This window comes from Molossus molossus, unplaced genomic scaffold (genome assembly GCF_014108415.1).
Source record: "Molossus molossus isolate mMolMol1 unplaced genomic scaffold, mMolMol1.p scaffold_m16_p_12, whole genome shotgun sequence".
NCBI lineage: Eukaryota > Metazoa > Chordata > Mammalia > Chiroptera > Molossidae > Molossus > Molossus molossus.
In genome coordinates this window covers 81,901,201-81,926,517 of record NW_023425347.1, presented here as the reverse complement: position 1 = coordinate 81,926,517, position 25,317 = coordinate 81,901,201, and the positions used below count along the sequence as shown (strand labels likewise).

General features: G+C 40.8%; 1 protein-coding gene across 2 annotated transcripts; it reads right to left on the bottom strand.

The window, feature by feature from the left end:
* Positions 1-7,679: 7,679 nt before the first annotated feature.
* Positions 7,680-25,269, bottom strand: ZBTB8OS (zinc finger and BTB domain containing 8 opposite strand). 2 transcript variants are annotated; one of them, XM_036256341.1, is made up of 7 exons: positions 24,780-25,269; positions 16,044-16,068; positions 15,079-15,200; positions 14,784-14,866; positions 13,627-13,679; positions 12,130-12,166; positions 7,680-8,441 (listed from the first exon to the last, which is right to left on the bottom strand). In XM_036256341.1, exons 1-7 carry the CDS (start codon positions 24,910-24,912, stop codon positions 8,355-8,357), a joined length of 540 nt encoding a protein of 179 aa, XP_036112234.1. In that variant the 5' UTR covers positions 24,913-25,269; the 3' UTR covers positions 7,680-8,354. The 2 variants fall into 2 exon arrangements, with proteins under 2 accessions (XP_036112234.1, XP_036112235.1); XM_036256342.1 differs by having other exon boundaries at positions 24,776-24,877.
* Positions 25,270-25,317: the final 48 nt, after the last annotated feature.

Sequence of the window (25,317 nt, the reverse complement as noted above, 5' to 3'; positions counted from 1 at the left end):
GAGAAATAGTACTCAATACTAAGATGTGTTATTTAAAGGAGACTTAGAACAAATTAAGAAACAAAATTCTTAGCTTTACTTCTTCAGGTATTGTCATTACAAATTTTTTTGAAAATAACTAGAAACATCTTTTTGAGTAAAGTACCATCCTCATTCCCATGTTTAAGATTATGTTTGCAATTCAAACACAAGTATATCCCTTCAGCAGTATTGTATATACAGACACTCTTTTGCTTAATCTCCTACTCATCCCCCCCAAATTTCAATTACGAAGGGCACTTTCTTGCATAATTCAAAAAGGTTAAATGCTGAAATTAAATAAAAACACCGTGCGTTTTGTTGCGTGAATTGATTTAAAGCTTTTCTTCCCCCTGGAGGAAAAATCCACGAGGAACACAGCAGTGGAAAATGGTGCCTATTGTATTGGTATTTGCCCCAGACGCTCGGTTATTTTGGGGCGCGTTTAAAAGTGAAAGACGGAGTTTGGCCCCACCCCCAACCCATAGCGTCATTTATTGGCGTTCAGGTGGTGACTGGGGAGACTACAACCAGCAGCTAGACCCTCGGAGAAGCCCCCGACCGACCAGATACCCCTAACGCTAGAGCCTGGATGGCGGGGAGTGGGGAATTGAATAGAAGTTTTCTGTAGTATGTATCGGGCACACAGTAAAAAGCCTACATTTGCTAGGTATCTACTAGACCCCAGGACTCGCTGTTCCCATTTAAAATAGGGGGAATCTGAGGCTTGAGAAATGACCCCCAAACCACCCACGACTCCCAGCGTCGCAGGCGTTGGAGTCCACACCACGGGATACCTGAAACCCTCGTTCTGCCCGGTGTGGCTCAGTGGTTGAGCGTGGACCCATGCACCAAGAGGTCGCGGGTTCGATTTTCGTTCAGGGCAAACGCCCAATTTGTGGGCCAAAATCCCAGTGTGGGGCAGCATGCAGGAGGTGGCCAATTGATGTTCTGTCTCATCCTGATGTCTCTCTTTCTCCCTCTCCCTCTCCCTCCTCCTCTCTCTCTAAAACCAATAAAGAAAAAAGAAAACCTTTACTGCCGAGAGAACTAGTCTATTTGATCCCAACTCTGGTTAGGATATTGTTTGCGCTTCAGTGCTTAGGGTGTCCTGAAAACCCCTGAGCCCCAACCCTAGCTGCTCGGAGAAGTGGGCCGCGACCGCCAATCAGAGCCTTAGGCGCTCCACGAGTCTGCGGCCGAGCCAATAGGAGCCGGGAAAAGGCACTAGGGCGGGACCTGGGCCCGCAGTTGGAGAAAATCACTACCACTGGGCGATCAGAAGGTTCGCCAGATCCCAACTCACTGTTGTCAGGTTTACCCAGTCTGCCTGCCTTTTCTCTTTTCCTCCTCTTCCCTTCCTTCCTTTTTGAGGGAGTCATAATTCTTAAAGAGAAATGTTGAGCAACAAGTTTTATCGTGACTGTCACGTAAGGTTGGTACTATTATAAGGTGAAGAATTTGAGGTCTTAATGGGGTGAAAAGACTCAGCCAAGATCAAGAAGGAAACTGGAAGCAGAAGCATTGGCTCCCACCTTTACCGTGTGTGTATATATATCCATCCACATATTGTAAGATGATGCACTTATAATGACTTCGGTTACTTCTATGGCATGAAAGGCGGAGGAATGAAATGACATCCTGGAGGAAATTTACATTCCAGGTGGAGACTTAAATACGGCCGATAATGACGTAAGTCGGAAAGTACCAGATACCAGAAGTCATCCACTTATTTCTTCATTATCTTAGTATCTACCATTTGCACTCTTTTCCAACTACCTAGCAAAAGTATCATGTTTATTTATGTTTTCCCTAAAAACAAAAATGGTCCTTAATCCCAACATGCAAATAACCTCTGCTGACATGTTCTTAAGGACAATTTTGAGCTAATGCCTTGAAGAATGGAAAAGACATCTCATTAGTAAGACAATAAATGGAAGAGAGTTGATCAATGATCAATTACTAAGGAAAACTAGCAAATAGTTGAGTGCAGGGAATGGAAGTGTAATAGGAGTTTCAGACAACTCCTGTCTGGGTTTGTGGGAGGATAGAGTGTTATTGATAAAATAAGGAACTGAAATTTGGATATGAAAATATGACATTAAAGATCTCTCCCTAAGTAACATGTCACCAGGGGCCTTGGAATCAGGAAGACCTGGATTAAGTGTCATTGAAAACAGATCACTAAAAGATGGAGAGTTCGGAGAAGGTACATAAAATAACCAGAAGCAGTTCCTTTGCTTTTTAAGGTGCTTGCTACTTAAAAGGGAAGTTGTGACTACTACATATACTAAGAAACTAAGAAATTTAAAATGCTAAGTATTTCACTGGAACAGAGAGGACTCAGTATAGCAGGGAATCAAGCAAGTGGGGTAAATCCAAGTAACTTCCAAGAGGTGAGTTTCCAGTTGTGTTGAAAAAAGACAAGACTGGAAAAAAAGGGGGGGGGGTGCATCTGTAATACTCTCAACAATAAAGATTACCCCCCCCCAACAAACAAACAAACAAACAAGGACAAGGTGGGCAGGTAAGAATCTGGGTAACAGAACAGACAGTACACTAGTGGTTGCCCAGGGCCTGGAAGGATGGGAGAAATGACTGCTTAATAGTAGGTTTCTTTTTAGGAAGAAAAATGTTCTAAAATCATGGTGATGGTTGTATGAGTGAACCTACTAAAAACCACTGAACTGTACTCTAAATGGGAGAATTGTATGGTATATGAATTATATCTCAATAAAGTTGTTATAAAAACAGAGAAAGAATCAGGGCAAAAATTCAAAGGTAGAAACTGGTGTTATGTGATCTTTGCTGGTGCATGTGGATGGGCTGCACTGGTACTGAGAGATCAGGACGGGCCATGGGGACAATGATAAAGAAACAGCTACCCAATAATTTGTTTATATTTCTTCTTAATGTGATACAGCCCTTGAATGTTTCATACTGTGAGTTACAAGGGAATCAGTTAGGAACAGTAAATGAAAGGGAGCCCCGTAGGGCAGCTGGTTTGGCATAAGAGGATGGCACACAGCTTTTGAAAATTGATGCTCAACTTGGATATGTTACAAAGAAAATTTGATTAACACAGTTAAGACTTGGAGTAGAGAGCAGGAGAGGGAGAAGCAGAGACTAGTGGCTTTGTTTGCCCTTCTTAATAAATGGAGACTCTAGCAGAATGGCTCTGGGTACTCTAGGATAGCCACAGCCCCTAACCAAGCACTGTGGCTTTTTAAAATTAAGGAGAAAAGGGGGCTGTTAGCATTTATGCGTTCCCTGATGATAATAATAATAGCCCCAATTTACTGAGCATTTACTATCTGTCAGGCACTGTCTTGACAGCTTTGTGTGCATACATTTATTTAATCCTTTCAACAATCCTGCAAGTACTAACATCACTACTTAAGGCACAGAGAGATTAAGCAACATGCCCAAAGTGGAGAGTTATTAGTGGCGGAACCAGGACTGGAACCCCAGTGATCTGGCTACAGTTTGTGCTACCAATCATTACATCCCCAAAATAAAAATATCAGCACAGCAGTGTTTAAATTCCACAGCTCCAAGTTTAAGTCCAAGATGACTCCCTTTCTCTTCATTTACAGAACAAGATTCTTAACTATCCTAGGAAAACTGGGGATACTTATGACAACTATACTTTAATAAAATATTAATTTTTTAAAAAGTGCATGTGATAGGGGGGAAAAAAGCCAACTTCCCATATAAAGGGTAACATACTCATTTTCCTTTAATGCAGTATGTTATTTATTTATTTAATCCTCATCAGAGGACATTTTTCCATTTATCTTTAGACAGATTAGGAGGGAGGGAGAGAAACAGCGACGTGAGAGAGACATATCGACTGGTTGCCTCCCGCACAACCCTGACCAGGGCCGAGGATGAACCACAAACAAGGTACGTGCCCTTGGACAAAATCAAACCCGGGTTTCATTGGTCCATGGGCTGACACTCTAACTGCTGAGCCAAACCAGCCAGAACTATTTTTTGTTTTAATCCTCACCGGAGGAGATTTTTCCTTTTTTTTTTTTTTTTGTTCAGATAGAGTGGGAGGGAGAGAGAGGAAGAGAGAGAAACACAACTGGGCACGTGTCCCGACCGGGAATCGAACCAGCTACCTCCTGGTGCATGGGCCAACACTCAACCACTGAGCCACACTGGCTGGACTAATGTAGTATTTTTATTTTGACGTATTTTAAAACAAACTAATGTTTAAAATTTTTTTTTTTAGAGCTAGAGAGAGAAACATTGATGTGAGAAACATCAATTGGCTGCCTCCTGCATGCCCCCTATTGGGGATGGAGCCTGCAACAGGGGCATGTGCCCTGACAGAATAGAACCGAGACCTCTCAGTCCATGGGAAGATGCTCAATCCACTGAACATCTAACAAACTAATTTTTAAAATAGTAAGTTAGATATTTATTATAAATAAAAAGAAACATAATTTGTATAATTACATCTGACGTATTTTCACTGAACCACATTATGTAGCACTGATAAGAGAAATGGCTGTGCTTTTTCTCCTAGTCAAGTTTGCACCCTACTTGGCTTAATACATCCTAAGAGGTCTTGCTCTAGATGTGGCTCTCCCAGTGCCCTCATGGTCTCCCCTTGTTTATTTTCACAGTCAACCCCCCAAATAGCTCCTGATGTGCAAAGGAGTCTATGAAAAAAAGAGCCCCATCTCAGCCTGGAAATTCATCGTAACAAAAGTAGATTCCAGACATTTTTTTTGCTTGGAAGGTCACAATCCAAATTTGCAAAATGTGCCTAAGATTAAAAGTTAAGAAGCACTACCCCAGTGATCCTGCTAGGTATTAATTTGAAGAGCTACAGACTCTTCGCCTAGCCTTCTTTAGCTCTACTTTGTGCCATACTCAGGGGAAATAATGCAGTGCTCAGACAGAACACTTAGAAAGCTCACAATCTCACCCTGGCCGGTTTGGCTCAGCGATTAGAGCATCAGCCTGCGGTCCAGAGAAAGCTCACAATCTCTTCCTCCTAGGTCAAATTCAGCCTACTATGATATCTGGCACCACCCAGAGGCAATCTTTTCTCATGTACGTGTGAATAGCAACTTTGCAAACTCTTATATCACAGGATAGAATACCTCAATTAATGAAGGAAATAGAGTAATGTTGCAAATCAAACCAGTTAAATTTTTAAAAATTTGTTTTTCTTTATTGATATTAGAGAGAGAGGAAGGGAGAGAGAGAGAAACATCAATGAGAGAACATCGATTGACCACCTCCTGCATACCCCACACTGGGAATCAGGCCCACAACCTGGGCATGAGCCCCGACCAGGAACCTCTTGGTGCATGGGTCAACACTCAACCACTGAGCCACATCGGACTGGCAACAATTCAATTTTTATTTATTTATTTATTTATTTATTTATTTATTTATTTATTATTATTTTACCCTCACCCGAGGACATTTTTGCATTTATCTTCTGATAGAGTGGGAGGGACAGAGGGAGGAAGAGAGAGAGAGAAACATCGATGTGAGAGAGACATATTGACTGGCTGCCACCCATATGACCCCAACTGGGCCAGGGGACAAACTGCAACCATGGTACATGCTCTTAGCAGGAACCGAACCCAGGACTCTCTGGTCTGCGGGCCAATGCTCTAACTGCTGAGCCAAACTGGCCAGGGCAACAGTTTAATTTTTATTTATTTATTTTTTTTATCCTCACCCGAGGACATTTTTCCATTTTTTGTTCAGGTAGAGTGGGAGGGAGAGAGAGGAACAGAGAGAGAGAGAAACATCGACGTGAAAGGGACACATCGAGTGGTTGCCACCTGCACAACCAACCAGGGCCGGGGACAAACTGCAACCGAGGTACACGCCCTTAACGGGAACCGAACCCGGGTCTCTCAGGACCGCAGGCCGACGCTCTAACCGCTGAGCCAAACCGGCCAGGGCAACAGTTTAATTTTTAAAAAGTTATCTACTTTGACAAGTTCAGATCATATTATTTATTTTTTTCATTAAAAACAAAATAAAGTTTAATGTTGACAGTTAAACTAGCAATCACCTTTAGTATAATTTTATTTTTCCAGAGATTACTTCATCTATTATTGACAGTAACTTTTAGATGTTTTGTGAATGTAGTCATTACAGATTTTTTAAAAAATCATATTGCCCTGGCCGATTTGGCTCAGTGGTTAAAGCATCAGCTCATGGAACAAAGAGTTGTGGGTTCGATTCTAGTCAAGGGCACACACCTTGATTGCAGTTCGTCCCCAGCCCTGGTTGGGGGTGTGCAGGGGGCAACCAATTGATGTGTCTCTCTCATGTCGATGTTTCTCTCTCTCTCTGCCCTTCCCACTCTATCTGAAGATAAATGGAAAAATATCCTCAGGTGAGGATTAAAAAAAAACCTTACTGTAATATTTATAATTAACACACATTTTTAAAATTTTCAGGTCTCAGAAAGATTCCAGCAGCTATTGAAGCTCTTTTAAAAGTAAAAATGCAGGTAGTTAATGGTTATACTACAGGAAACTAGTAAAATAAATGTTTGATACTGTAACTGTGCAGTCAATGGCCTGTTAGTCAATGAAGGTGTGAGCAGTGGGTGAGAGACATCCAGTTGAGTTCCTGCTTCAGTAACAGCATGGAAGATGATTGCTCGTGCTTCTAAGATCACCAAACCCACAGAATGTGCTTGGAGTTGTAGTTCAGATCAGCATGGCATTCCTCCTTAACCTTTTTTGACTGCTGGTGAGTCAGTCAGTCTCGATGTGGCTGCTTCTTTAATTTCTTAGTTGTAGGACTTCCATTCAGCTCAATTTCAGGTAGGTCTGAATGATGGCTGTTTTGTAGTTTAGTTGTAATTTAGATGTCCTTGTGGGAGGAAGCGAGGACTGTGTTTACCTATGCTGCCATCTTGACCGGAAGTGTGTTCAGATAATTTTATAGTTGTTTTCCTGGCCTACTGTCTCCTTAGAAATGAAGAGCTTACATAATTTTTAAAAATCAAAGGAATTTTGTCTTGGCCGGTTTGGCTCAGCGGTTAGAGCATCAGCCTGCGGTCCAGAGAGACCTGGGTTTGGTTCTCGCTGGGGGTGCGTACCTCGGTTGCAGTTTGTCCCCGGCCCTGGTTGGTCGTGTGGGTGGCAACCCCTTGATGTGTCCCTTTCATGTCAATGTTTTTCTCTCTCTCTCTCTCTTCCTCTCTCTCCCTCCCACTCTATCTGAATAAAAAATGGTAGAAAGTGTCTTCCGGGGAGTATAAAAACAAAAAAATCAAAGGAACTTAAAAAAATTCTCCCATTCATCTCTAACTGTATAAAAATACAGGCTTTAATATAAAATTACATGCTACAAGGGCCCATTTGTAAGGGCATTATGCTTTTTTTAATGGGAAAACAAAAAAGTGTCATATATCAGTGCTTAAAAAAAAAAGTAAGAAAGGTCCTGGCTGGTTTGGCTCAGTGGTAGAGCATCAGCCTGTGGACCAATGAGTCCCGGGTTCGATTCCGGACAAGGGCACGTATCCCAGTTGCAGTTCGTTCCTGGCCTTGGTCAGGTCGTCCGGGAGGCAACCAGTCAATGTATTCCTCTCACATTGATGTTTCTTTCTCTCCCTTTCTTTCCCTCTCTCTATCTGAAGATAAATAGAAAAATATCCTTGGGCGAGGATTAAAAATAAATAAATTAAATAAAGTAAGATAGAAAATCAGGGCTCTTTCTAGAGGTCTTCCAATTGTTCAATTATAATTACTTCTTCTAAGGTAACCAACTGGAATACAGGATGGCTCTGTCCTACAGCAATCTAAAATACAACCTCTTAATATATGTATAGAAGATATGTCTTAACCAATTTGGAGGAAAAGCAAAACTCTTTTTAAAAAAATTTTTAATTAAGTTTTGTTACAGATGTTTCTCCTTTTTGAAAGCAAAATTCTGATTGTAAGATTTCTCAAATTATCATTTTTTCCCCTAAACTGGATTCGATAAGAGCATGGAGGCTTCAGAATCTCTCCAGCTGCTGCTTACATCAATGATCCCTTTTGGGACTGGGCTGGAGGCTGGCATTCCATTGGAAGGGTGTGAAGCACCTGCTGCTATATCAGGGAATTAATAAATGAGGAACCATATTTGCCACCTGAAGAATTCTTTAACATTTGAATATCTAGTTAATGCAGACCAAGTCTATGCCTTGATTTTCCATTTGTGGAAGTCACACTTTAAGTCAAATATTTCTGTTCTGCAAATCATCATACATTGTCAGACACTAGAATTTATATCATGGTATCTTCTCAAAAGGAAGAGAAAAAAACAGTTCTTCATAGGAGTATTTTTTTTTTTTTATCTTAAATGTCAATGATCACGAAAACTTCTGGCTTCTCTTCATTATAGACCTGCATTGCTGAATATGTTATTGCCTTGACTTCAGTTCCCTAAAGTTCGGGTTAGAGAAAAAACAAATAGGAGAAAAAGGACATTGAAATCAGAATAATTAACTCTACCAACATTTGGCAGAAAGTCTAATTTTTATCATTACTCTGAAAAACTAAAAACTCACATAAAACAGTTATCAAATTGGTATAGTATTATATGTTGATTCACTAAAAGCAAGTGTATAGTAGAAAGAGCAATGAACTGGAATTAGGAGACAGAACGCCAATCCTGGCTTTATTTCCACCTGGATATGGAAGCTGTATGACCTGTCTGGGCATCAGCTTTATCACTTATCAAATGGTTTGAATCAAACAACACAAAGCTTGCCCCAGCCGGATTGGCTCAGCAGTTAGAGTGTGGGCCTACAGTCCAGAAAGACCCCGGTTCGGTTCCCGCTAGGGGCACGTACCTTGGTTGCAGTCTGTCCCCGGCCCTGGTTGGTTGTGCGGGTGGCAGCCACTCGGTGTGTCCCTTTCATGTCGATGTTTCTCTCTCTCTCTCTCTCTCTTCTCTCTCCCTCCCACTCTATCTGAACAAAAAATGCAAAGGTGTCCTCGGGTGAGGATTAAAAAAAACAAACTAATAAAGGAAAAAAGAAAACCACAAATCTTTCCTACTGTTTGCTCAGGGCTCCTTCTCAAAACTCCTTGCAGTCTAACCTGGGGCCTAGGAACTTGGCCTATTTTCTTTCTTTCTTTTTTTTTTTTTACACTTATTTATTTATTTAATCCTCACCCAAGGACATTTTTTGATATTTTGTTCACATAGAGTGGGAGGGAGAGAGATAAACATCTATGTGAAAGGGACACATTGAGTGGTTGCTACCCGCACCACCCAACCAGGGCCGGGGACAAACCGCAACCAAGGTACGTGACCTTAGCGGAAACCGAACCCGGGTCTCTGGACCACAGGCCGATGCTCTAACCGCTGAGCCAAACTGGCCAGGGGTTGGCCTATTTTCTTCTCCTCAGCTAACAATACTCACTTTACCTCTTAGGATCCTTCTTTCTACACGTTTCTTTTTTTTCCCAGTATTTTGTTCAGATAGAGTGGGAGGGAACGAGAGAGAGAGAAACATCGACGAGAAAGGGACACATCGAGTGGCTGCCACCCTCACGACCCAACCAGGGCCGGGGACAAACTGCAACCGAGGTACGTGCCCTTAGCGGGAACCGAACCTGGGTCTCTCCAGACCGCAGGCCAACACTCTAACTGCTGAGCCAAACCGGCCAGGGCTCTACACATGTTTCTGATACATGACAACACCCCGCTTCAACTTAGAGCCACAGGATTTGATGTTCTCTTAGTACCTCCTACAGTAATTCTGTGCACCAAAAAATGTGTCAGAGACGAGGGAGTGGCATTTGTTAGCTTTATGGCACCAAAGAAATTTGAAGATTTCAGATGAAACTGAATGGCACCAACTCCTCTGCCCCTCCCCAGCCATAATCCCCTGGGGAAACAACCTCCTCAATCAAATTCAACTTTCTGCCTGTAGCAGCACACACCATGTGAACTGGTATCACCTTAAAAGGCTGTCCACAATTCTCAAAAGGATACTCTGCACTGACCAGTAATCCTACATTTACCACTAAATTTACTTTCTCACTCTGAGGCAACTGAAATTTCACATCTTCACTTCTAGCTCCCATCCTTCATTCTCTCTCAACTGTGCTTTCTAGAGAAAACAAGAGCACTCAGTAAGAACTGACTCAGCCCTGGCCGGTGTGGCTCAGTGGTTAGAGCGTCGGCCTGCGGTGCAGAGAGACCTCGCTAAGGGCGTGTACCTCGGTTGCAGTTTGTCCCTGGCCTCTGGTTGGGTCGTGCGGGTGGCAACCACTCGATGTGACCCTTTCCCGTCAATGTCTCTCCTCTCTCTCTCTCTCTCCCTCCCTCCCTCCCTCCCACTCTATCTGAAAAAAAAAAATGGAAAAATGTCCCCGGTGACGATAAAAATAAAAACAAAAACTGACTCATCTTTCCCCCATCAAATCTACCATCTTATTGTATCTGCACTCCCACCAGCCTTTCATCCTGTTTTAATGGCCAGTCCTTGGTCCTATTAGGAGGTCAACTTCACTTTAACACTATCCCACACTCCCCCACCCCTGCCTTTACTATCTGAAGGTCTTTGCTCTGAAATCATTATCTCCCCTTCCAGCATGATCAAAATTTCCCAATATACTATGTCATTTCCACTGAGCATGCAATGGTGCTAATACACCTCCTAATTAATATAAGACAAGGCACAAAACTTCCTTACTAGCCACAATCCCTTCTAGCTATTACTGGTCTATCCATATGTTCCCCTTTTCTGTGGAATCTTCAAAAGAACTGTGTCAGTATACTACCTCCATTTTCTCACCTCTCATTCCTTCTTTGACACACCCCAAATATTTATACATATCATTCCACTAATTAGTTGACCTCACTTTATTCAACCTTTGAGCAGACTCAAGAGCATTAGATATCTTGTTTCTAGGGCAGCCCTCTTCTCTTGCTCCTTCTCACTAGGCTCTCCTCATCCCTCTTTTCCTTTTTGGCTCTCTCTTCCAAACTTAGTGTCTCAAGGGCTCAGTCCTCTTTTCTATTCTCTCTTAGCTACCCTCCCTCCTTGGTAATTTTACCTAGACCAATGGTTATAAATATCATCTATTCAGTGACGACTCCTAAATCTGTATTTCCAGACACACCTATCTCCTGAACAAGTCATTCTATAGATAAATGCCTATTATCTGATATCTCCTTTTGAATATCTAATAAACATCTAAATTATAACATGTTCAAAAAAATCCACTGTGTCATTTGTATTATAAACATAATGTTTTATATTTGCACACTACCCTCTACTGGTTTTTCTCTGTTTTATGCTTCTCCTAAGGATCCTGCATCAGGCTTCATTTCATTATACCATGGTTGAAAAAATGATACTAGGATTTCCCAGGCACCTCCAACTAATTTAGATCTCCTTGAACTAAATACAGAGGTCAGCAAATCACAAATCATAGGCCAAATCCAGCTTGCCACCTGTTTTTGTACAGCCCCATGAACTAAGAATGGTTTTTACATTTCTATACAATTGAAAAACAAAGGAATATTTAATGACATTTGAAAATGATATGAAATACAAGTTTCAATGTCCATAAAGTTTTATTGGAACACAGCCACATTTATTCATTTACGTTTTGTCTATGCTGCTGCAGTGTAACAAAAGAAGAGGTGAGTAGTGGTTCTTCCATCACTCTCCACCCACAAAGCTTAAAACATTATCTGGCCTTTACAGGAAAATTTTGCCTTTCCCTATTCCAATAGGTTTGACTAATACAGGTTGGCAAATATAGAATCTAGAGGAGAACAGAAGGTAGAAAGTCCTTTAGAGAACACCTAGTCCAAAACCTTCATCACAGAGGAAGAAATCAAAGCTCAAAAAGGCAAACGGACTTACTTTTAAGTCCCACAATCATCAGTAACAAACCTGACCTTAGAACCCAAGTGCTCTTAATCCACCAAATCAAATGTATGAAATCACTGCGTTAACATAATATGTCCAGACAGGTCAAAGATGGCTGAGAAAAACTTACCAGTTTAGACCAATTTATTAGAATTCATTGAAATTTACTATTACATATACCAAACTTTATGGTAAGGAAGTATAGAATGTTTTTAATGACTGGAATAAAAACATACCTGAGGATGCTTGGACAATGAGAATTCTTCTCCCCACCTTGAAAAAGAAAATTAAAACATGATTAAGATTTCCTGAATTTAATATTTGTTCTCTCTTTACTTATTTTAAAATAAGCCTTACAAATGCAGTTAAGATACTAGAAAGCCAGGAAATGGAAGAGGTATATATGTCAGGTTGATTGCCAGCAGATATAGTTACTGAGGGACTTATGTGCAACAGCCATTTCAACAAAGTCAATAGTTAATGAAAAAAAAGTGCCCTAGTATAGTGTACATAGGTAGGCTTTCAATAAACAATCTTTATTTAATATTATTTCATAACAGAGTAACATGTCCAAAATTTTCATTGTTGTCAAGGTTATAGAACTAATGAAACATCATCTCCCACTTTATTATTTTTTATTTTTTTATCCTCACCCGAGGACATTTTTCGATATTTTGTTCAGATGGAGTGGGAGGGAGAGAGAGAGAGAGAGAAACATCAACGTGAAAGGGACACATCGAGTGGTTGCCACCCACACGACCCAACCAGGGCCGGGGACAAATTGCAACCGAGGTATGTGCCCTTCGCGGGAACCAAACCCGGGTCTCTCCAGACCACAGGCCAACGCTCTAACCGCTGAGCCAAATCGGCCAGGGCCATCATCTCCCACTTTAGATAACATTCTATAATACGGTCTGAATTTGGTTTGCATTTTATAACTTTTCAAAAATGTCCATGGTCTATATATAGAAGGCCCTACAAAGGTATTCTCCTAGAACTTGACTAGAACTAAGTATCCTCTCTCCCTTCCAAACTAATGTAGCTGAAGATCACAGTAGTAGAAGCAGTAGTGAAAAAAGGAAAGTTTTAAAATCTGTTCAACCATTTATTAGCTAAGTACCCTGGACAAGACTATTTCCTCATCCCACTCCCAAAAAAGAGGAGATAATAAAAGACCTCACTTTACAAAAAGAAACTTATAAAATTCAACATAAAATGGAAAAGATAGGCTTTATATAAAAATAACACAAGATATTATTGAGTGACTAAAGAAACTTGGGAAACACCAAGTGTAATCAAAGTGACCTAATCAAGTGTTTGCAAACTCTAGAGGAAAAGAATAATTTAATAGAAGACCCTGGTTTGAATAGCATCTAGGTGTGAGAATCTATGAGAAAACACAATTAAGTATTTCCCATCACCAAGGTAGGCTTTATGCAAATATTTGTGCCAACTAGCAGTTATATGTTTTGTCCTAAAAATCAACAAATTAGGAATCAGGTTTAACAATTAAAATCAAATTTGTTCCAACAAGATTCTGATCCTCCAAAGCTGAAGTAAGCTCTCCCTCCTAGATCTCTAACAAAGCTTAACCTGCTTAAACAATTGAAAAGCCCTACCTATTAGGATGCAATTGGTCCTTGACTTTTCTGTCTTCCTGTCTGCTAAGTTCAGTGAAGAATATAACTGAACATCTTTCATGACTCGCTACTTGAAAGATATTCAAAACTTACCCAATTGACCGTAATTTGAAATTTCTTTGATCGATACTAAGTACTTTTACTTCCTAAAGAGGAAAAACAAATTATTTTCATTTTTTAAAATGTTCATTACAGACTATCTACTAATCATGTCTAGGTTATCACCTTTTCCAGATAACAGCATACAATTTCTATGATGCAAAGAAAATTAAAATGTTAACCAATATAAAACAATAAACTAAATATATTTCAAGAAAATAATATTCTTACATATTCAAGGGAGGTATTCTTTTTTGTTGTTGTTGTTCAGATAGAGTGGGAGGGAGAGAGAGAGAGAAACATCGACGTGAAAGGGACACATCGAGTGGTTGCCACCCGCACAACCCAACCAGGGCTGGGGACAAACTGCAACCAAGGTACATGCCCACAGCGGGAACTGAACCCGGGTCTCTCTGGACTGCAGGCCAATGCTCTAACCGCTGAGCCAAACCGGCCAGGGCAAGGGAGGTATTCTTAAAAATATATAATCTAAAAACATGAATCAAAAGAATTTTTCTGTAAGACAGAGGATGGCATAAGATTTCAATCACTCTCAGCCTATTTTTATATAGTATTGTAGGCACTTGAACTTTGTAGGACAAATGACTTAGTTGAAAGGGTTTATGTAGTACAGCTAGTTAAGGAGAGAATGAAGAACTTATGGAAGGAAGGAGGGGCCATATGTACTAGATAATGAGGATGCTGGAGAGGTGTTCCCTTCTAGAGGTTGATGGCAACAAGCAAACTCCATCTGGCTTTTCTTTTTTCACATTAAGGAAAACTAAAAGCACCAATTTTTAAACTTAGGCCAACATGCAGAGCTGCTAGATTTCAAATGGGGCAAAAAGAACATATAAATGGACATAAATATAGCTCAAACTTGGGAAACATAAAAAGTGTCTATAAAGACAGCAAATGCTTTCTTATTACACAATCCTGATTAGGGATAATTATATAAATAAGAGGTCTAAATACAAACAGCATATACATAGGCAAACTCAGGTTAACCAAGAAGAGCCTACGGTCATTATAATCTCTGCAAATCAATATCATCATTACATATCTGTATGGTGTGGTCCTATTTTAAATCACTTGTTCTATTTTAAAATATGAACTAAGAACCCATTTGCTCTATAAAAATCCTTGCTTACCCGGGGTATGAAGAATTCATCAGCACTGAACTTATAAAGCCACTCATCCAAAAAGTGAAACAGAAGAGACTGTAAGTCATCTCCTACACAGAATTAAAAAAAAAATTAATAGTATGATGTTTAATAATTCTCAGCTCTAAAAAGTTGTTTGAATTTAAAGTGCAACGAATTTCTTAGGCAAGCTGAAAGAGGAGGAGCAGGCTCATAATCAATTTTGTTGTTCTTAGCGTGAAAGTACTATGTAGACTACTGCATGCTTGTATAACAATTTCTTTCTCGTAAATAAACGGGTTACCTTGTGTTTCTACTTCTATTGTTTGGAGGGGCTCCACAGTCCCAGTATCTGTCATGTAACCAAACATGGCCATTGCACATTGCTCGAATGCTTCTTCCAGAGTATTTCCCCATGCGTGTAACCTAAAAAAAATACATTCATGACCTGTGTAATATAATCCACGGCAAGAGAGAAAACCTGACAGCAAAGTCAAAATAAAATCAACATGAAGCTCAGCTGGTGTGACTCAGTGGACTGAGCCTCGTCTCATGGACTGAGAGATACCAGTTCAATTCCAGGTCAGGGCACATACTGGGGTTGACAGCTTGATCCCCAGTAGGGGTCGTGCAGGAGGCAGCCTACTGACGTTTCTCTCTCTCACATTGATGTTTCTATATCTCTCTTCTTCTCTCTCTAAAAAACTCAATAAAGCTCGGCTGGTGTGGCTCACTGATTAAGCATTGACCCATGCACCAAGAGGTCGCTGGTTTGAGTCCCAGTCAGGGCACATGCCCAGGATGTCGGCCTGATCCCCAGTGGGGAGCATGCAGAAGGCGGCCAATTGATGTTCTCTCTCACTGAAGTTTCACTCTCTCTCTCTAAAAATCAATTAAAAAAAAATTTTTTTTTAATTCAATAAAAACAGTAAAAAAAAATTTTTTCTTTATTGATTTTTAGAGAGAGAAAGAGAGGGAATCGAACCAGCGACCTCTGGGTGCATGGGTCAATGCTCAATCAGTGAGCCACACCGTCCAGGCAATAAAAATATATTAAAAAATATATATACATATATATATGTATCTAAAATCAAAGGCCTTAAATCAATTTAATGGCACTGAAACTGGGTGCTTTTAAACCATCATTTTCATGTTCTAAAAGGAACCAAAACAGGAGGAAAGTTAAAACTGGGACACCGAGATTAAAACATCAGACTTCTTATTTAAGCATACGGTTTCAAAGGCATAATAAACTCCAGCTATACTCACTGGACATCTGCTGTATGATCCAAATCTGAGGGAGAGAATGAAAAACACTTATAAGTAACTAAACCTTATATGCTAATCACAAGAAAATAATTCTAGTTCATTATTAAGAACATCAACCTTAAAGAGAGAAAAAATGTGGGCAGATCATACCTTTTGCTATCCATTTACACAGAAGTTAATTGCTTTACTAAGGGTTTTTATTTTTTGTTTTTTCCAGACAGAGTGGAAGGGGGAGGGAGAGAAAGACACACACACACACCAATTGGTTGCCTCCTGCACAACCCCGACCAGGGCCAAAGACCGAATTGCAACCAAGGCACGTGCCCTTGACCAGAATCGAACCCGTGACTCTTTGGTCCCCGGGCCTATGTTCTAACCACTGAGCAAAACCAGCCAGGGCTATGAAGGGTTATTTTTCTTTTTCTTTAATCCTCACCCAAGGATATTGTTTTTACATTTATCTTCAGACAGAGTGGGAGGGAGAGAGAGACAGGGAGAGAGAAACATTGAGTGAGAGACACATCGACTGGTTGCCACTAGCACGACCCCAACCGGGGCCAGGGACAAACTGCAACCAAGGTATGTGCCCTTGGCCAGAATCGAACCCGGGACTCTTTGGTCCACAAGCCAATGCTCTAACCACTGAGCAAACCAGCCAGGGCAAGGTTATTTTTAATTACGAAAATTTCTTCTAAGACTTCACAGTTGTTATTCTGTTAATATGAATCAAATAAATGGCTAAAGAACTAATAGTAACATAATATTAGCACATTAATGTTAAAGAGTTATCTTTCAATAATCCCAAAATTTACATTTATTTATTTTTTTAATACTGCAGTTTTTCTTTTATCTGTTTTCTATCGGTAAAATAGATACACATTTATGAAATCACACAAAATCTGCTTCTTTTTTAAATACTTGATTTCAGAACAACTAGTGAAAGCAAATTCAGCATTGTTGGTTGCAGGTGAATCTTAATTTTAAAGGCAATTTCACTCCTATGTGTACTAGAGGCAGCCCTCGCATTTCTAAACCCCTTTGAGGCCTAGAACTGAACAAAAAAAGTGTCAGAATGAGACACTGTACATTTACATGTCCTGGAAGAGAAGTGGTCCGTCATTTGGGGCAGGATGAATGGTCTGGGTGAGCTGAGTGTCTAAGGGAAAAAGTAGGAAGTCAAAACCAGTATCCATCCTAAGCAGTGGGCTCCAGGGACTGAGCCCCAAAAGCGGGAGGTGCGCAGCTCAAAGTCGCTTTTCAGAGAGGTATTCAAGATCTGGGGCACGCAGCCTCTGTTCTTTTTGTGTTTAGCAAAGTCTCTCAGCAGTGCCATGACTTCATTTTCCAATATTTCTGGAGCTGGTTTTGCTTCTGTAGCCCAATAGTAAATATCCCAGTCATTACTGGGCTCATTAATGAGGCGATCATAGAGGTTCAGCTGTTTCTCTGTCATGTGTTGCAGATATTCTTTAGCAAAGAGGCTAAGCAGAAAGCAGTTTTCCAGCATTCCCCTCTTTCTGCTCTCATAGAGCAGGCAGGCTCTTCTGGTTTCTATGGATTCATCAGTTCGCTCCTGCCATGAGGCAAAGGGATTTCAATCCTATCTTTCTGGGAATCTGTCAGACTGTCACCTCTGTAGAAAAGGCTGAACGATGTCATGCTGAACAAAGGAGACACCAGGTGTTGCCTTGACAGAGCGAGCATCTGGGCAATAGGTGCTCCTATTGGGTCTCGCAGGAAGACTAATTGTTCAACTGTACTACAAGACAGGCACACAGTGGGCTCGAGGACAGGGTAGAAGAGGCTTGAATCTCCTAATTTTGCGAGAGCAAGATCGACCTCTCCATGAGTCTGACCTTGCCCTGGGCTATCAGGCAGTTGGATGCTCCTAGCGGTCTCCAAGACTGCGGAGGAAGACACACTCAGTCTCCACCGTGCCTCGCCTAGGATCATAGAGCCTCCACTCTCCTCACCGGCGTCAGAGCCGGGAACTCGGTGACCACTGCCATTTTCCCCCCAACCTATACCGGAAACCCCCAAAATTTAGATTTAAAAGAATGACAATTTCTGGAAGGCAGCAGAGCCAAGGTCTTCTAGGTGATCTAAAAAGTGTCTAATACATCATAGTTTCCCAATAAACAAATGTCATTTCCTGACATTACTTTTCCTCACAAATCAGTATCTTTTCTTTTTTCAAATGTAAAACATTTAAAAAACATTTTTTTTCTTTATTAACTTGAAGGAGAAAGGAAGGGAGAGGGAGAGATAGAAACATCAATGAGGGAGAATACTGCTTCCTGCATGCTCCCCATTGGGGAGTTGGCCTACAACCTGGGCATGTGCTCTGACCGGGAACTGAACTGGCAACCTGGTGTTCAACCACTGAGCCACACTGGCTGGGCTCAATATCTTTTCTAAATAGCTACTGTGTGAATGATCAAAATTCTAGACACTATATCGTCATCGAAGATATAAAATTCTGTATTTCCCTGTCTCACCTTTTCATGAACAGGTAGCCAAATTCTAGACGTGTTGTTTCTTTTTTTAAAACAAGTGCCAAGTTTTTTATTTGTTGATTTCTTGCATTTGAAGTGCTCCTCAATGATATCCTTGGCCAATTAAATAGTTTTAGAAAGTAAACTATACAATATGTATTATGAGCTTTTTCCTGATATTCTCACAGGAATACCAGTAACAACTGCCAATATAGCGAGCTCCCAGTGGACCTGTTATCTCAACATTTCAGTCTATCTTCACTCATATTATGACTTCCATCAATTCTTCCCACTTAGAATCACAGAATATTTGGGATGGTAGGAAGTCTTGGAGATCATTTAATATATATATAATTCCTTCACTTACAAGAAGAAACCTGAAATCCATAGATTATATTACTTGTTCAGGATTACACTATTGAGTAGAGGTAGAGTTGGGACTAAAATTGTGCTTTTCTGACTCCCAATTTAGTAATCTTTACACTATAACATATCATCTTCTGGTGGAACTCAAGGTTCAAACTCATCTCTAATTCACTCAGATATATTACTGAGAACTTAATGTTTCAGGCATTAAGGAGTTCATGACCAGCAGAGATGACAAGTTAAAAGAAAATGACTATTAACCCTAGACAAATGAAAGCATGTATTCACAAAATTACATATGAGAATATTCACAGCAATTTTATTCCCCCAAATTAAAAACCTAATGTCTGTCGAAAGAACTGATAAAACAAACTGAGGAATACAATGCAATACTACTCAGCAATAAAAATGTATGAACTACTGATACTGTATCAACATGAATCTCAAAAACGTTAAGTGAAAACTGCAGAACTCCCAGTACCTAACAAGTCAATCCAAAGGTTCTGCACTGAGAGGCCTGGCCAAACTTGAACATGGTTTCTAGCAGCCTAAAGCCTTCCTAGGATTAGACCCCTCATTCCTACCCCCATTACATTGTCTGCCTGAGAAAGTGAAACATAGCCAGAAGAATTTACTATTTGTTCTAGCCAACACCTGACCATAGGCCCTTGATCTCTGTTTCTTAGAGCATTTACTGAAAAGGGCTTACGTTGTGAATATTTATCTCTTACAGCCCAGAAATGTCTTTTTCAAGGACTCCAGAGCCATTCCTTGGAAATGTAATCACCAGAAAGGACTATGTCTCTGTGGGAGGATAGAATCCTAACTTTGATAACTGCCAGCTAGCAAACACTGCTGGCCTAATCGAATTTACACTGATCCAACCTTTTGTAAATTTTCAATTATCAGTCTCTACTGAGCTCCCCACTCTTCCAAAGTCCCTCATTCTCCCTTTAAAAGGCCCAATCAGCTGTGCACAAATCAGAATGGAGCTCAACTCTTTCCCCTACTGTCAGTAGTTACTGAATAGTATTAGTTCATCACTTTAACATCCAGTTGTGTTTATCTTTAATACTGAGTGAGTAAGCCAGACATAAAAGAAAATATACTATGATTCCACTTATATGAGACGCTTTTTTTGGTTAATTCTCACCCAAGGATATTTTTTCCATTGATTTTTAGAGAGGGTGGAAGGGAGGGAGGGTGGGGTAAGGGGAGAGAGAGAGAGAAACATCAATGTAAGAGAGACATATGGATTGGTTGCCTCCTGCATGCACCAGACCAGGGCCAGGAATCAAATGTGTGACCATTTGGTGTGAGGGCCGATGCTCTAATTATTGAGCAGCACCGGTCAGGCCTATATAAGACTCTAAAACAGGCAATATTAGCTATGATGACAAATATCAGAACAGTGTTTACCTCAAGGTAAGGAAGGGCCGATGCTCTAACCTGAGCCAAATTAGCCAAGGTGGAACCTGTGTTTTCTAGCTGCAAAGACAAGCCTCTTAACTATGATGCTACATGAAGAAAGGTACTCAGTTTTACATTTCCAAAAGTCCTCAACATCTGTACTTATTGTTGCTGATGTCCTTTGCTATTTTATTTTTTTAAATGTTTTTATTGATTTTATAGAGAGAATGGAAGGGAGATAGAGAAGGTGAAACATCAACTGGCTGCCTCCTGAATGCCCTCCCCTGGGGACTGAGCCCAAAACCTGGGCACGTACTATGACCAGGAATCAAACCAGCAACCTCTTGGTACATGGGATGATGCTCAACCAACTGAACCACTCTGGCCAGGGCTCCTTTGCCATTTTAAATGTTTTTTTCTTCATAAATAATTGTGATTGTGGCAATTTGTAATTGTCTATAAATTTATTTTATAGGCCAATATTACTTATGACTAAATATTTAAAGATGCAAATAAGATGATAATGCACTGACTACCATACAATTCTGTAAGAAAGGTCAACTGTTGCATTTATAGAGGCCAGAATGGCTCAATATCCTGATGATCACAGAAGATGCATTTGTCCTCAACCCAGAAACAAATGTATAATGGTAATTTCAACTGAAATCTTTGTACCATAATATGATGGACTAATCTATGAGTTTTGAATAATGTACGAGACAAAATACTGTAAGGTAGAAGCTAAATTATTGATTACATATGACAACAATGAAGAATTAATAACAAAAAAATTAACAAGTGTATTTCATTTAACATAAAATTGCATATATTATGAGAAAATAACAGTATTTAAAAAAAAACTTAGTGAGAAAAGTGTCATTGTTTAGCATTTTTGCAAGTTTATTTATTTATTTATTTTTTGTTAATTCTCACCCGAGGATATTTTCTCATTGATTTTTAGATAGAGTAGAAGGGGGAGAGAGAGGAAGAAAGAGAAATATCACTGTGAGAGTGAGAAACACACATTGACTGGCTGCCTTCTGCACAACCCTGACCAGAGCTGGAGATCAAACCTGCAACCCAGGTACCTGCCCTTGAAAGGAAAGCGAACCCGTGATTCTTTGGTCCGTAGGCCGATGCTCTAACCGCTGAGCCAATCCAGCCAGGGCAAAATGTGGTAGTTTTTAAAGGTTAGTTAACAATGTGAAATCTGAAGCTGAAACAATGAACTCTTAACTCTATATCTTGTGTGGTAGAAAAGTCTGTAAGGTCCTGACCAGTTTGGTTCAGCAGTTAGAGTGTCAGCCCAGGGACTGAAGGGTCATGGGTTTGATTCCTGATCAAGGGCACGTAACTGGGTTGTAGGTTGCAGGTCCCCAGCCCTGGTTGGGGCCCTGTGGGAGTCAACCAATAGATGTGTCTCTCTCTCTCTCTCACATCAATGTTTCTCTCTCTCCCCTCCTTCCTACTCTATCCAAAAATTAATGAAAAAATATCCTCGAGTGAGGATTAACAAAAAAAAAAACTCAACATAAAGGGAATACACAATGACTCCACAGGCCAGGCTACTTTACAATGTTAGACTTCAAGCCCAGGTGCAGCACTAGTTGAGTGTTAACCCACGCACCAAGAGGTCACCGGTTCGATTCCCAGTCAGGGTACATGCTGGGGTTTTGGACCCCATTCCCAGTGGGGGGGGCATGCAGGAGGCAGCAGATCCATGTTTCTCTCTCACATCGATGTTTCTGTCTCCCTCTCCCTCTAAAATCAATAAAGAAAAAAAATTAAAAAGAAAAATGGGTAAAGAATATGAATATACGCCCTGGCCAGTTTGATTTACCAGTTAGAGCGTCAGCCCGCAGTCCAGAGAGACCTGGGGTTTGGTTCCCGCTAAGGGCACGTACCTCAGTTGCAGTTTGTCCCCGGTCCTGGTTGGGATTGTGCAGGTGGCAACCAGTCAATGTGTCTCTCTCACATAGATGTTTCTCTCTCTCTCCCTCCAGTACCATCTGAAGATAAATGCAAAAAAAAAAAAAAAAAGACCTTGGGTGAGGATAAAAAAAATATGAATATACACATCTCAGAAAAAGAAATACAAATAACTCCAAACATATTAAAATATGTTCAACCTTACCTACAATGAGAAAAATGCAATTAGTATAAGATAATTAACAAGTTGGAAAAGACCAAAAAGTATGTTAAACCAGTAAATTGGTAAAGGTGTGAGGAAAGAGGCACAATAATGCAACGCTATTAAGTGTATAAACTGGAACAACCTCAATGGAGAACAATTTAGCAATAACTTTGACATTAAAAATGCACATATCCTTTGACAAAGCAATGTAACTTTTAGAAATGTATCCTACAAATACTTGCACATGTGCAAAACCAACATGTACAAGTATATTCATTGCTGCATTGTGTCTAATAGCAAAATAGTGAAAATTTCATAAGTGTGCATCAGTTGGAAATTGGTTAAAGTAAATGCTGGAAAGTCTTTACATGCACACAGATCGACTCTAGTGAGGAAGACCAGGTAGCTTGGGATCAGGGCTGAAAGACTTTTCAATGCATATTTGTTGTACTTTTTGAATTTTGAATCATATATACAACCTATGAAAAGTAATTTTTAAAAATTGTTTTTCAGCCTGGCCGGTGTGGCTCAGTGGCTGAGCGTCAACCCATGCACCAAGAGGTCGCTGGTTCGAATCCTGGTCAGGGCACATGCCCAGGTTGTGGGCCCGATCCCCAATGGGGTCATGCAAGAGGCAGCCCATCCATGTTCTCTCTCATCAGTGTTTCTATCTCTCTCTCCCTCTCCCTTCCTTTCTCTCTAAAAATCAATAAAGAAAAAAAAAATATTTTTTAATTGTTTTTCAGTCCGGCTGCTGTGGCTCAGTGGTTGAGCATCAACCCATGCACCAAGAAGTCACTGGTTTGCTTCCCAGTCGGGACACATGACCAGGTTGTGAGCCCGATTCCCAGTGGGGGGCATGCAGGAGGTGACCGGTCAATGTTCTCTGTCATCAATGTTTCTTTTTTTTTTTAAATATGTTTTTATTGATTTTTTGAGAGAGGAAGGGAGAGAGAGCTAGAAACATCAATGTGAGAGAGAAACATTGATAGGCTGCACACCCCCTACTGGGGATTGAGCCTGCAACCTGGGCACCTGCCCTGACCAGGAATCCAACCAAGATCTCTCAGTCCATGGGATGGTGCTCAATCCACTGAGCCACACTGGCTGGGCTCTCTCATCAATGTTTCTATCTCTCTCTCCCTCTCACTTCCTCTCTCTCTAAAATCAATAAAAGGGAAAAAAATAAATAAAATAAAAATTGTTTTTCAGTGAGAAAAAAATGAACTAGGGAAATATGCAAGGTCAAAACTAGTATGCTATGGTAAATAGACACAGAGGACAATGGGAAATTAATGAAGATTTTAAGCAGGGCCTTGGCCAGGTAGCTTAGTTTGTTACAGCATCGTCCAGATATGCCAAGGTTGCAGGTTCCACCCTGGTCAGGGCACACACAAAAATCAATCAATGAATGCACCAGTAAGTGGAACAACAAACTAAATGTTTTTCTTTCTCTCTCCATCTCTAAAATCAGTCAATAAAAAAGAAAGATTTTAAAGAGGTAAATAAGTCAGACTGGTGCTCCCCAGACTACAGCCACTTTTGGGGATGACAGTTTAACGTCTATATAAAACTTCAAAGATCTGCACTATACTTTCGTATTTATTATCTCATTTGTTGAGCCTGGTGAGGAACAGCAGTCTAATTACTAAGGGAGTGAGAGGAGCATGTGGGCGGAGCACCCGCAGGGACGTATCAGTGCTGAGGCACTTCGTATTCTTTAGTTGATAAACAGAGGTGTATCAGCGCTGAGGCACTTCGTATTCTTTAGTTGATAAACAGAGGTGTATCAGCGCTGAGGCACTACGTATTCTTTAGTTGATAAACAGGCGTATCAGCGCTGAGGCACTACGTATTCTTTAGCTGACAAACTAGGACAGTGGTGGACGTGGAGGCCGGTGATCCAGCGCCTGGGCAATACCTACCAGAAGCTCGCCAAATCATTTTATTAACACGACGCAGGTAAAAAACAAGTTTTAAGTCCCCTACTTAGCTTTCCGAGTCCTCTAACCTAGCCACACTCTATCCCACTGTTGGAGATACAAGGGGGAGATAAACTTCTGGAAATACGGTTATCTTTAGAATTAATACACTAGCATTCCAACAAGATAAAGTGATTAGGCATATGTAAAAAAAAGTTCAGGAGATTGTAAAAGTGAGAGCCCAGTTTCCCGGGTGGCTTCTTTTCAGCATTCCCCAACAAGTACACATGAGACTATAATACAGGGCGAAACGGGATCATGCCTGAAGCACCTTACGGGGAAAAGTGGTAAGCGAGGCCGGAAGCCACAGGCAAGAAAACTAGATGAAAGAAATTAGCCACCTACTCACACTCGTACTTCCGATTGACTGGAGGGTACTTGGCCTTGGTCGCCTTCTGCTCCTCAGTCAAATTGTAGTCCCTAATATCTTCCTTTTCCTGCGCCATGATTGCGGGAGTGAACACTCTACTTCCGCCCTTCATCAGTTGGACTTCGGTACTGACTTCCAACTTCCGCTATAGACTCCGCCCCTTGGCATACACCCTTAAAGCACCGGGACTTCTCAGGGACATACTTTATCCCCGAAGATTTCCATTCTAGCCGTCGCTTAGAACACACCTTTAAAAAGTCAAGACCCCATTTTCTGGGCTTGCTTCATCAATGGTTCTTTCTGAGGACTAAGGAAACAAATAAATTGGAGGACCTGTGAGTGAGGAGTGCATTAGACACTCCTAGGTCTGAGTGATAGAGGACTTTTCTTGGTGCCTCAGTTGATAACTACTAGACCAGAAAGCACCGGAGGTTTCTCATCTGAGTACTTTGAAGAGCTCGTTAATTAACAGCCTTTAAGAAAATGGCTGCCCCCGGGAGAGGGCCGACTAAACTAC

Excerpts from the sequence above, each read along its gene's own strand:
- ZBTB8OS (XM_036256341.1), bottom strand. The coding sequence starts at position 24,912 with ATGAAGGGCGGAAGTAGAGTGTTCACTCCCGCAATCATGGCGCAGGAA. Across the intron at positions 16,069-24,779 it reads AGTCAATCGGAAGTACGAGT|ATTTGGATCATACAGCAGAT; the intron begins GTGAGTAGGTGG and ends TCTCTCCCTCAG. Across the intron at positions 8,442-12,129 it reads CATTGTCCAAGCATCCTCAG|GGAACTGAAGTCAAGGCAAT; the intron begins GTATGTTTTTAT and ends CCCGAACTTTAG.